General features: G+C 42.6%; 1 protein-coding gene across 11 annotated transcripts in view; it reads left to right on the top strand.

Annotated features, from left to right (window-relative positions):
- Positions 1 to 13,045, top strand: part of LOC126863993 (zinc finger homeobox protein 4-like) — a 410,183-nt gene that overhangs the window by 278,916 nt on the left and 118,222 nt on the right. For 8 of the 11 annotated variants that reach the window (XM_050614820.1, XM_050614822.1, XM_050614821.1 and 5 more), the window contains 3 exons: positions 1,265 to 4,101; positions 4,645 to 7,398; positions 8,121 to 8,577. In XM_050614820.1, the coding sequence (XP_050470777.1) occupies positions 1,265 to 4,101; positions 4,645 to 7,398; positions 8,121 to 8,577 (6,048 nt within the window). The remainder of the gene's footprint in view (positions 1 to 1,264; positions 4,102 to 4,644; positions 7,399 to 8,120; positions 8,578 to 13,045) is intronic. The other 3 variants (XM_050614828.1, XM_050614831.1, XM_050614827.1) reach the window with 3 other exon arrangements.

Raw genomic sequence — 13,045 nt, 5'->3', positions numbered from 1 at the left:
ATATCCATTATGACGAGATTATACCACTGAGTCATAAGCTTCATCGGCAATTTGATTTCTCAGCGCTTGATAGGAGATTGGTTCTTTACAAACGATCAGAAATTCGTGAGAATTTCTTTTCTTTTTTAATTGATTGTTTTCTTCTAAATAGAAGGTAATTCGTGGAAATTTTTCCATTGATTGTTAATTGATTGTTCACAGTCCCATTGATCGCTACGATGGATTTTAGCAATTCGATCGAAATTTATTAGCGTTGGTTGAATGTTAGAATTTTTGGAAGAGATTGGTTCGGAATTTTTATCGAAATACATTTAATTGTTTTGCACGTTTGACATTGTGTATATAACTATATAGGAATAGATGTTTTATTACAATCGTTTCCATATTAACAATCATAGGGTGCTCTTATTATTCGATAATTTATTACAAATTATATCAGTTAATTCAAGGATACATCTCGATTATGAGATATCTAATATAAAGTTAGAATAAAAGAACAGACTTCGATTTTAACGAAATGTAACATCGAACGTCACAGGACAGAAATGCTTTCGCTGCCGTTCAACGTAATTTACTTTCTCTCACAACATTATCGACTCATGCCTCTGTTCGCATGCAGCTGCAAGATTAATGGTTATTTTTTCGGCTGTTAAGATTTTTGATGTCGATCGACGATTTATCGACGCCTTAATAGAAAGGGGGAATTACAGGTTTGCGTTATCGGCCGATAGTAATCGTGATATTAAGGCACAAGAATTTATGTTGCACGAATCAAAACTGTTAACATTAATGCGGCCCAATTGCACGGTGTGTAACCATCGTGATTTCCGGTTTTCACCGTTCGGAAATTTTGATGCTTTGCATTAAGACACCACCAAAATTAACATTAAAGTACATATTCAAAATAAAAGAGACGAGTTTGCTGAAAGGAAGGTACTTCGGGTTCTAACAAAGTTTCTATACTACTTATCTGACTATATCTTATTGGCTATTAGTAGCCCAACTATGATTAATTGTCTGCTGAATCATTCATTGCCGTTGATTTATTTCGTAAATATAAAGGCCTCTGTATACGATTATTAATTTAAACTAATTCTATTTACAAAAATCGTTTCATCAACGATCAGATCAGCAGCACACCAGTTAAGAATTTATCTTTCTCGCGCTCTCGATATAATAATACCGTTCAAGCGACGAAAAATATCTTAAGCTCGACGAGACTGCCCGATCACCAAGCGAATGCTTGTTACTGTTTCATTTACAGAACGACGAGAGGAAGGTAGCGACTGTGGCAGCGAGGTGAAGCAGGAGCCGGATAACGACCAGGAGCCGGAAAATGACCCAGAAAATGAGCAGGAGGAAGTCACCTGCCCATATTGCACTTATCAGCCGACGTCGCGCGAAGAATTGAGGCAACATTTGCAAGTGGCTCATGTCCAGGATGCCGAGGACAAAGCGGAGACCGTAAAGGAAGAGCCGCCGCCGGAATTGTTGTGCCCGCTGTGTCAGGATGGTTTTAAAGAGCGTTCCGCGCTCGAGAAACACGTGATGCAAATACACTCGGTTAACGCGGACGGCTTACAACGACTGCTGTTACTGGTGGACCAGAGCCATTGGTTGAACAACAATCCGCGAAACACCTCGACTGCAGCGGTAACGATGCCGACTTCGCCGGCTACCCCCACGAAACAGCCGCAAGAGGAGGATTTGAGCGAACGTGGAGCCAACGAGGAGATCGAGGAGCTCACCAGATGCACCGTCTGCGGACGCGTGTGCCGCTCGTTGGAGGAACTACAGCAACATCACAGGGAGACTCATCCAGCCACTACACCCACTCTTGCCGTCAGCGAGAAACACGTTTACAAGTATCGATGTGGACAGTGTAGTCTCGCGTTCAAGACTCTGGAAAAGCTGCAACAGCACTCGCAGTATCACGCTATCCGAGATGCGACAAAATGCGCCCTCTGTGGACGATCGTTTCGCTCGGTCCAGGCTCTCCAAAGACATCTGGAATCTGCTCACGCGGATCTACACGAAGACGAACTCGCACAGTACAAGCAGAGCCTGCTGCACGCTCATCCGTTGCTTCAAGCTCTCACGGAGGAAGCTCTTCGCAGGCAGGGGAATTTGGTTGGAGAACAGAACATCGAGGATGATGCCAGCAAGGCGGAGGAGGAAGAGAGTGACGCGAGCGACTCGTCGCCATTACACAAGGAGCAACGTCTTTTAGAAGATTATTTGAATAGTCAAACAGTGGCCGAGGACTCGTATCACGATCCGGGGAGAAAGTTCAAGTGTCATCGCTGTAAAGTCGCGTTTACCAGGCAGAGTTACTTGACTGGACACAACAAGACGCTATTGCACCGCAAAGGGGAAAAGATGTCCTATCCCATGGAGAAGTATCTGGATCCTAACAGGCCATACAAGTGCGAAGTTTGCAAGGAGAGTTTTACTCAGAAGAATATTCTGTTAGTTCATTACAACAGCGTGAGCCATCTACACAAGTTGAAGAGAGCAATGCAAGAGCAAGGCAACAACAACACACTAATCTCTGTCGTACCGCCTCCTAGTCCTACGGAATCCCCTGATTCTCAGCAAGACCAGGACAAGAAACCCTACAAGTGCAACATTTGCAAGGTAGCTTATTCTCAAGGCAGTACTTTGGACATTCACATGAGGAGCGTGCTGCACCAGACTAGAGCCAGTAAATTACCAGATCTTGCTGCCAGTGGTCAGTTGGATCTTGCACGTCCATTGATAGAACAGCCTCCGCCAAGCAGCCCAAATAGTCCACCGGTTAACACCAGCACCTCTGGAAACAGCGGAACAATGTTGTCATGTCCTCGATGTAGTGCTCTTTTTGTCAATCAGGAGCAGCTTGCCACTCACCAACAACTTTATTGCATATTTAGCAATCCATTGGCGTTGTTTCAACAAATAGCGTCTCAACAGCTCCCTTTATCCACACCAGCGAAAACTCCACCTCCTTCATCTACGACACCTGGTCCACAACAACACATGCAGCAGAGTACGCATTCTTCGCAAACAACGCAAGATATTTTGTCTCAGCCTCGTCACAAGACGTCGCAAATGTACAAGCATCTTCTAGAAAGTTTCGGTTTCGATCTGGTGATGCAATTCAATGAGAACCACCAAAGACGTCAACGTAAAGAAGAAGAAGCTGCTGCGGCGCTCCAAGCTCAGCAAGAACAACAGAAGCAGGAGCAACAGAAACAGGCGCTAGCTGCTCAAGCTGCTCGTGAAAGAGAGGAAGAAGCTGAAGAACATACTGATGATGACGTTATACCAGAACTGACTAGAAGCACCTGCCAGCATTGCAACAAGGAATTTAGTAGCGTTTGGGTGTTGAAAGCTCATTGCGAAGAAGTACACCGTGATCTGGTGCCGCGCGAATTCTTAGAGAAATATGCTCAGCAATTTAAATGTGAATACGAGAAGAAGAGCGTTGTAGTGACTGTTGCAACGTCTTCTTCTACGTCGTCCGGACCTAGGAGCTCGACACCAGCTTCTAACCAGCCGCAAGATCTCTCCTCGGATAAAGAACAACGTGAAAAAGAGAAAGAGGAGGTTAATGAGAACAAAGATCGTGTCAGTAAGACTCCAGAGGCTACTTCTACTACTCCAGTAACGACTCCAGCATTAAGCAACACGCCTGTATCGAGTACAGATTCTACGAATTCGATCGTATTGCCGACCAATCCTCAGCACCATATTCAACAACAACAACAACCTCAACAGCAGCAGCAGCAGCAGCAACAGCAGCAGCAGCAGCAACAACAACAGCATGCACAATTGACTCTTGCGCAACAGATGACCGAAATGCAAGCTGCCCTAAACGCAATGGCTGCGTCTCAACTGCAGCAGCATTTCCAACAGTATCCTGGATTGGTGATGGGTATGATGGGTCTACCGCTTGGAATACCTGCTTTGGCTGCTATGAATTTACAACCACCTTTGGTACCGATGATGCTACCACCACCGCCGTACGATGGAACGGCTACCGGATATCCGCCTATCAATGCTCAAGCTGACCTCTTGACCAAGCAACATCTCGCCCTGCAACAACAGCAAGTAGCAGCCGTGAGTAACTTTGTGATTCCTTCTTTATAGAGATTCATTATGTTTTGTTTAAATTTCTTCGTTAAGTTAGTTAGTATTTTATTTAGTCAAGCCGTCATTTTTCTGTTATGAATTCTAATAATTTTCGATATTCATCTCTGTTTTTTTAAAATTCATAATCTATGAGCAAAATATAATTATAATCTGCAGTTAAACTCTATTATCTGTTGTTATGTTAATTCAATTATTTTAGAATTAAGGCGTCTATAAATATAATTTATACGATTATAGAAAATTGTCAGTATGAAACTAAGTAAGTTCGAGACTATTCTATGTCATATCGATCTTCATATTCATTAACATTTCAATTTGCAATCATTATCATATCACTATGCGATCGTATACTCGTTCTCTTCCAATAAACAACCTTCACGAGAAACTACGATATGTTAAAGTATATAAAATACGAATTAAAAGCAGACACTCGATCTGAAAGCGTATATCAGCGTGGTAAATCGTACTCGAATTTGCGAACAAGAAAGCATAGGCGACCTTTTCTTACAGGCAAACGCGGCTGCCTCGCAGAAACGAGCGCGAACGCGCATAACCGACGAACAGCTAAAGATATTACGAGCGCATTTCGACATCAACAATTCTCCCGGCGAGGAGCAGATTCTAGATATGGCGGCTCAAAGCGGGTTACCGCCGAAGGTGATCAAACACTGGTTCAGGAACACGTTATTCAAAGAGCGGCAACGTAACAAGGACAGCCCGTACAACTTCAACAATCCACCTAGCACTACTCTGAATCTCGAAGAATATGAAAAAACCGGAGAGGCAAAAGTGACACCGCTGAACTCTAGCGTATCTGGAAGCAGTTCCTCGGATGACAAAAGTCCAAACAAGCAAGCAACACCACCACCGTCAACGACGACCGTGAATACATCTCAGGCCACTGAAATAAAACAAGAGATTCAAGAACAGCCGCAGTGTCACGTGCAGCAACAATCGCAGCATCAAGAAGAACAGCAACATCATTCTCCTGGAAGCTCCGGTGGACAGCAGTCGAGACCGCATTCACCGGCGCTCAGCATGAGCTCCGTGTTCTCTGGGATTCATCACGATGTGTCATCGCACGCTTCATCGACAACCAACGCTCCAAGCACTCCTATGCTCCCGCCAAAGTTGACACCACAAAACTTTGCCAGCCCCAATCCCGGAGCTGGTAGCGTCGTTCCAGGCGCCATTGCGGCCATGGCTCTAACGCCCCAGAGATCCCTGAGCCCCGGGCGTGGACCAACTGACTACTCCTTCGGTGGAAACACCAATGGCAACAACTCGTCGGGTGGCAGCTCCGGGAAACGAGCTAACAGGACAAGATTCACCGACTACCAGATCAAAGTACTTCAGGAATTCTTCGAAAACAACGCGTACCCAAAGGACGACGATCTGGAGTATCTGAGCAAGCTACTTGGACTGAGCCCGCGCGTGATCGTGGTATGGTTCCAGAACGCTAGACAGAAAGCACGAAAAGTGTACGAGAATCAGCCAGCCGCTGAGCCAGTGACAACGGGCAGCCGCGAGGGCGACGACGGTTCAGGCCGCTTCCAGCGGACCCCAGGCTTGAATTACCAATGCAAGAAGTGTTTGCTGGTGTTTCAGAGATACTACGAGCTCATACGTCATCAGAAGACGCACTGCTTCAAGGAGGAGGACGCGAAGAGGAGCGCCCAAGCGCAGGCGGCCGCGGCCCAAGTTGCCGCGGTTCTCAGTTCCGAAGATAGCAACAGCAGTTCCACCACCACCACTGCTAACGCCGTCTCCAGCAACCCAACGAACACTCCCGCTCTCGCGGAACAGTTGCAGCAACCATTGAACACCACTACGCCTCCCCACCATCAGCAGCAGACAACAATGGGCCAGACGCATCAACAACCTCAACAACAGTCGCAGCAGCAGCAGCAGCAGCAACAACAACAACAACCATTGCAGCAACAACAGTCGCAGTCGCAAACCGAGTCGAAGGAAGGTAGCTTTCAGTGCGACAAGTGTAATTTGATGTTCGGGCGATTCGAACTGTGGCGCGAACATCAGCTGGTACATATCATGAACCCATCCCTTTTCCCACCGGCTTATCCACCAGATTCACCTTTCGGGATTCTACAGCAACAAGCACTGAACGCTACCACCGGAGTAGCTGCCGATAGTCCTCATCCTTTGATCGCTATGATGCAGGAGAGAAAGCGAAAGTACGATGATTTCGACGAAGGAACAGGAGGTGACAGCCGCTCGAACTCCGAGCACAACGAGCAGCCGAAAGACAAGCGATTGAGAACGACGATACTGCCCGAACAGTTAGATTACTTGTACCAGAAGTACCAAGTCGAGTCGAATCCATCGAGAAAGATGTTAGAAACCATCGCTCGGGAGGTCGGTCTGAAAAAACGTGTTGTTCAAGTGTGGTTCCAAAATACACGTGCTAGGGAACGGAAAGGCCAATTCCGCGCGCACAGCCAAGTGATCAACAAACGTTGTCCATTCTGTCCAGCGTTGTTCAAAGTGAAATCGGCGTTAGAATCCCATCTCAGCAGCAAACACGCCGATCAAGTGGCGCGTGGCGAAGTTAATATCGATAATATCCCCGACGAAGAACTCTCGATGGAGTCGGCTCCTTCGAACCCGAGCACGCCGAATATGATGCCTCCTCTGTTCCCACCTTTCAACACCGACATGGAGGCATCCTTGAAGAAGTATTACGAGGAGTCGATGAAACGATATATCAGTGAGCTACAGGCTCACGCCAGCAACGGTAAACAAGAAACCGCGAACCATCAGGCAGGCGGTAACAGCGGTGAATCTCCTTTGGATCTGAGCAAACCGGTAGACCTGAGTCGCCCGATGAAACTGAGTCTCGGTGGACTGAGTAATCTTCTCGAAGAGCAACACGGAGCACATTTTCGCGGTGGTAGCGATTGCGGTCCATTGACCGACCTTTCCGAAAGAAGTATCTGTGACGACGACAGCATGAGCGAGACAACGGAATTCCTAGACGACGAGAGTGGACCGGCGAGTCCAGCCTCGAGCACACAGAGCTCCAGACAGGGACCCGCTTCGGCGGGGACCGGAAGTACCGCGGGCCCGCCGGTTACCGGCACCGGCAGCGGAACAGGCCAGTCCAGCGGCAAGAGATATCGCACTCAGATGTCCGCTACCCAGGTGAAAGTGATGAAGTCGCTGTTCTCGGACTACAAGACGCCTACGATGGCCGAATGCGAGATGCTCGGGCGCGAGATCGGACTGCCGAAGCGCGTGGTTCAGGTGAGCAGTGTTTGTTTCGATATTGAGTTCTATTTTATCGTGCATGAACTTTGCAATAACTTCTCTTGCGGCAGTTTATTATTGTAATTGAAGTTAAGATTATTTTAGTTTCTATTCGTAGATTGGAACAATGAAAAATTATGCAATTTTAAATGAATATAAATATAACTTCGATATAACGATACAGATAATAAACATAATTTCAAAAATTTTCAAATTCCTTGACCGATTTAGATAAATGAAATTCTTTCTACTGTATTATTTCCTACCTTTACTCTGATTTATTGCATCTGCATTTTACAACTCTGCACGAGAAACATCAAACACTATGCGAATCCTTAACAAACTTCCAATTACAGTAGTACTTCATTTATATTAAGAATATAGAAGAACAAACAGTTGCTGCATAACTAGGGTTAGTATAATATTTGTACAAGTACATTGGTTCTTCCTACTTCTAGAAATTGTTCGTTCATATAAGAAGAGTTGACGTTCAAATAAGTCGAGTCAATAAGTAATTCGTTCAAGGATGCACTAGCGAAGATTTCGTTCTTATAACTGGATTTCAGATAAATGGAGTTCTACAGCAATTAACATCTATACCTCTTTCTCATTATCTGTTAAATCTCCGAAGTTTCACCAACTCCACAATAATTCCTCCAATTACGTCACCCTATTGACGATAATCGAGTCACCAATGGGCTTTGCGATCTAATAGAAAGGAGTGGCAGGTGTGGTTCCAGAACGCCCGCGCGAAAGAGAAGAAAGCTAGACTGGCGGCAGGTTTGCCAGCCGAAGGATCGGCCGTCCAACCTCATCGCGGTCCGACCGGGCCCGACGAATGTAGGCTTTGCTCTGTTCGATACTCGGCCAAGTCGCCGCTCCAGGAGCACGTATTCTCACGACGACACATCGAATCGGTGCGTGTCGCCGTCGAGGAAGGTAGCCTCGTGCCGCCAACACCCGGCGCACCGATCGTTCCTGGTGGCAACAGTGGCGCAGCAGGAATCGGTAGCTCGCCGGTGGTCGGGCCTGGTAACCAGCAAGGCGGCCAGCAGCAGCAATCGGACGAAAACATGATGTACGGATCCTTGTTCCTCCATCCTACGGCGATGTTCCAGCCTCAGCAACAACAACATCCGGGCAGCGCAGCGGCTAGTACGGCTACCACCACGGCCGGTGAGTGTCTGGCTGACCTCTTAGACTCGTAAACGATCGTTTGGCCCGCGACGAGTTCGAAATTTTGAAACAGAGGATATTTGTCTTTCCTTTCATTCTTATTTCTTATTCTTTGTAGTCGATATTTCGATACGTCGATGCTCGAACTGCCCATTTTGCGTCTGCAATGCAAGAATAATTTTCATCTCTTCGATGAGATTTCTCTTTTCTACTCTTTTCTCTGGCCGTCTTTTATTGTTATCGTGATGATGAATTTCGAACCCTCGCGAGTCACCGTCGTTGTATGTTGTGCACGTGCCCCTTTACCGCGTTTATACGTACGCATACTATATAATTTGGCCCGTGTGATACTCTAGTGGGCCCGTCGATTACAGAATTTCTAACGGAAGAAATTAAAAAAAAGGAATAAAAAACAAACCGAAATCTCGAAGATTCTTTATATGTATAGTGCGAATAATAATATATCCAGAGCTAGGCAATACTGAAAGTTCCTATCAGATGACTATTTCTAGCGTAAGGGAGAACGCGACTAAAAAGGAAAAAAAGCAAAGTGCGAACGTTGAAGAGTAAACGAAAATACAAAATGTATGTGTGAGTGAGTGTGCGAGTGAGTTGATTTCCGAAGAATGGGATTTTTAAAAAAGGATACAAATTTTAAAGAAAGCGTACAAGTGTCGAGTATGCCGTTATGCGTGAGAATATCAAGCATTAAACATTTTTAATCTAATTAGTCTAATATCGATTTAATATCGCTACCAGTAAAATATGCAGAATAATCTTAACCAAGTGAGAATATCATGAAAGTGGCTGAAAATGGTAACCAAGAAATCTTGATTATAAGTTGCTGTACAGTTATAGACTATATTGCAAATTATTACGAATTTTATTATTATATTTTATAATGGATCCTTAGTAACTGTCCATTTCGATTATTAGTCCAAGCGTTTGATTCATTATAGTATAGCCAGAAAGAACGGAGAATACATTGCCTTCAATTCCTACATAGTATAGCGAAATATCGTCCCTTATCTCTTCGCCCCCTTTATCCTTACCTTTCGTCCCTCCCCTCTTCACTCTCCTTGTTCTTCGATATGCGTCATACTTATCGTCGTCGTCGTCGTCATTATGCATAGCCGCGAAGCCATTCCAACACCGTGTCATCTTACGTTCAGTGCCTTTTCCTTGTTGCGCCTGAAGCGTTTCATTGTAAATACACTTCGCAAAGCCCTCGCTGTTATCCGAGGCTCGGATAGGGCCCTTTTATCTCGAACGGTCCCGATTCTGGCCTCCAACAACCGTAACGACCGCCAGAGAGTCGACTCTCTCTGCCTTTTTTTTTGTGACGAGCGACACATACGTTATACATAAGTAGATACATACATACGCGCATTCTACAGTGGAGTACAGTGACGCAAGATGGATTTCATTTTTCGACGAATTACGAGAGCTTGATATTATAGAATTATCGCGTTTGAGGAAATTTGTTGTCCTATTTTTAGAAATACGCGTACAAATGAAATTAAACGCTTTTTAAAAGATTCCTTTTTTAGTTATTTGCTACTTAACGATACTGATTTTATGAAGGTAGAAAATTTCGTGCATAAGTTAGGTTAAAAATTAGCCATTTTATAATTACCATCACGAAACAAATTTTTAATCTTATCTATCTTAAACTTTGAAGAGATTTATATATTTAAGGCTCTGCGTTATTTGTATTTGATACTTGCTTCAAAAATTATTATGCGCTAAATCATGACGTATATGTGATATGTGTATATGTGACTAAGCGAGGGCCATGCACGAATTAGTATTTTAGTATTTTCGTATATTTACCTCGATTTCGAGATTTACGTCTTATCTACGAAGTTCTCAAAAATTCCCAATTCGACGGAACATAAATAACTTTGTTGTTTAGATCTCAGATAATCGTAGATAAACTCCATTTATATGAACTTTACTTATTGAAATTTTATTAAGTATATGTTTATCCGAACGTAAACTCCCATTGTTTGGTCAAAAAATCTTAATTAGTATTAGTAATAAAAGGGTCGAAATTATATTTTCTTTTTTTAAACTCATGTATAATAAATGATGTTTTATCTCATATAACAAATATAAGATATATATATCTATATGCATATATTTACATATAGATATATTTGCCATATATATATATGTATTATATATATATATTATATATATATTATATATATATAGTATATATATAATATATAACATATAATATATATAATATATAATATATATATATATATAATATATATATAATATGGCAAATTTCCGTTGATTTCCTATATTTTTTATAGTACCTAGGCACGAAACGTGAAATTCATTCTGAATCATCTTGTTCATACATTCACACGCATGCGTCAATCTCAGTCGAACCTGTTTCTGTGTCATCGCATAACATAACTTGGTTTTGTCCTTCTTCCTTCACTGCGAAGCGAGACAATCCTATTTTGCCATTTTTACGACGACATCGATCTTAATCAGGGCCACCACTATTACTAATTATTATTATTATTATTATTATTATTTTTATTATTATTATTATTATTATTATTATTATTATTATTGTTTTATGCGTTAGTTATTTATGAGTCCCACATCCCCCAAGAAATTGTCTCTCTTTCTCTTCATCGTTTTTTGTGATAGTCACACTCTCGTCTGCCCACACGAACGAATCGACTCGATCTCGTACCGACCTTGAACAGCCTGAAAACTCAACGTATACATTGCTGTTGTATTCTTTTCCCTTTCTTCCTTTTACGATCTCTATCCTAGTTTTTTATTTTGTAATTTCATATTCTTCCCCTCTTATCGAATCCTTAAGCCAACTTTTTCGGGTAACTGGAACGTGAAATTTTCAGTCGATCTTTGTAGATCTAGTTCACAAACATGAATTATTGCCAGTCATCGCTTGTAAGTATTCTTAATACCTTATCGAACAACCATGTCAACCATGGTAATATTAAACGTAGAGTACGAACTTTAATATTTAAATCGTATAAATATTTTATAACAGTTTGCAGATTGGATTATACAATTTTACAGTACATCGTTTCAGCCTGTGTTTTTATTTGACGTTTGCCACTTAGAAGCGAGAGTTTTCGAACTACTCGTTAATACTTTTAACATATTGACTGCCACGACACCTGTATTCGAGTGTCAGCAAAGTTTCTGGTCGGGCCGCGTAACCAATATTCGGGTGTCGCTTATTTAACTACTTGCGAAGGATCGTCGTAGGTATTTGAAAAGATAGTCCGACACTACTCTGCTGTTACGCGATTACTGCAGCAGCGGTGTGTCCATGAGGATTTCTCCACGTACAAAAAAAAAAAAAAAAAAAAAAATTATTTGAAAAGATATTCCATAACAATAAAACTGTTGAATTGTTATGAAAGTAATACGAAAATGGTTTATTAAAAAAATTATTTAGAATGAAAAACTTTAAAGCATTTTATACATAGCTGAGGTTGATCGGGACAATTTGGACAATAAGTTGTTGTTTTTTTCAAATTCTTTTGTGCCATTGTTCGATCCATTCGACGTTTTATTTGTCTAACATGGTTTGCATGCGAGTCTAATGCTTCTTCCGCAATCATTTTTCCGAACAGCGATATTATGCTGACTCCGACGAAGACAAGGAAGACAACCCTAATAATTTTGCGACTAACAATTGTCTAAATATTCTAATATTTATGTAGGAATGTTATATTATAAATTAACAGAAAAGACAGTATGATAAACACAATATCGTTACACTCTCACAAAATCGAATATAATATCGCGTTTCACGAATTCGCTTTTCACTAATTCTACGTCAAAGCAATTCGACTGTGGCGGATCGGTATCAATAGGGCGCTGACAGGTCGACAACGACTCTGTCTATCTCTCTAGCGGTCGAATGTACGGGCGAATGATAAAAATACTGCACCTAGCGAGACTCCCTTTATGTCTAAGGCAGGAACTACCGGGCATAGTCTTACTGACGAGCCCACCGACCAACTCTCTTTTCATCTGGCAGCGATACCTCCGCCACACGACCATGATTAATTCAATTCTGACAATTTATATTCTTCCTTGTTGCAATTTTGTAAACTATCAAAGCGTTTACAACAGAAATTCCCAAAAGGAGTTGAATGCCAAGTTTTCTTTCAAGTATTATTTGTGTAGTAACGTATGGATTCTTAGAGTAAGGATAAGTGACGATGGTAGATTTTAGGGTTTAGTGTAGTTTAATAAGTGATACTCAATAACAACAAGACCGATTACAATATCGTCGTACGTCAACTCATACTCTGTGACCTCCCAACTCACACTCTGCTTCTCAACTAACTCTTTGGCCGTTGTAGCATCTCTTTTGTCTTTTGCTAAGCCCACCGCACACGTGTTCCGCAGACGCTCGTAGCCAGGGTCAGGTAGGTTTTTTCTAACGAAATTAGGCACT

Source organism: Bombus huntii, chromosome 3, assembly GCF_024542735.1.
Source record: "Bombus huntii isolate Logan2020A chromosome 3, iyBomHunt1.1, whole genome shotgun sequence".
Taxonomy (NCBI): domain Eukaryota; kingdom Metazoa; phylum Arthropoda; class Insecta; order Hymenoptera; family Apidae; genus Bombus; species Bombus huntii.
Note: the sequence above shows the minus strand (reverse complement) of the source record. Positions and strands in the feature narration are given on the sequence as shown.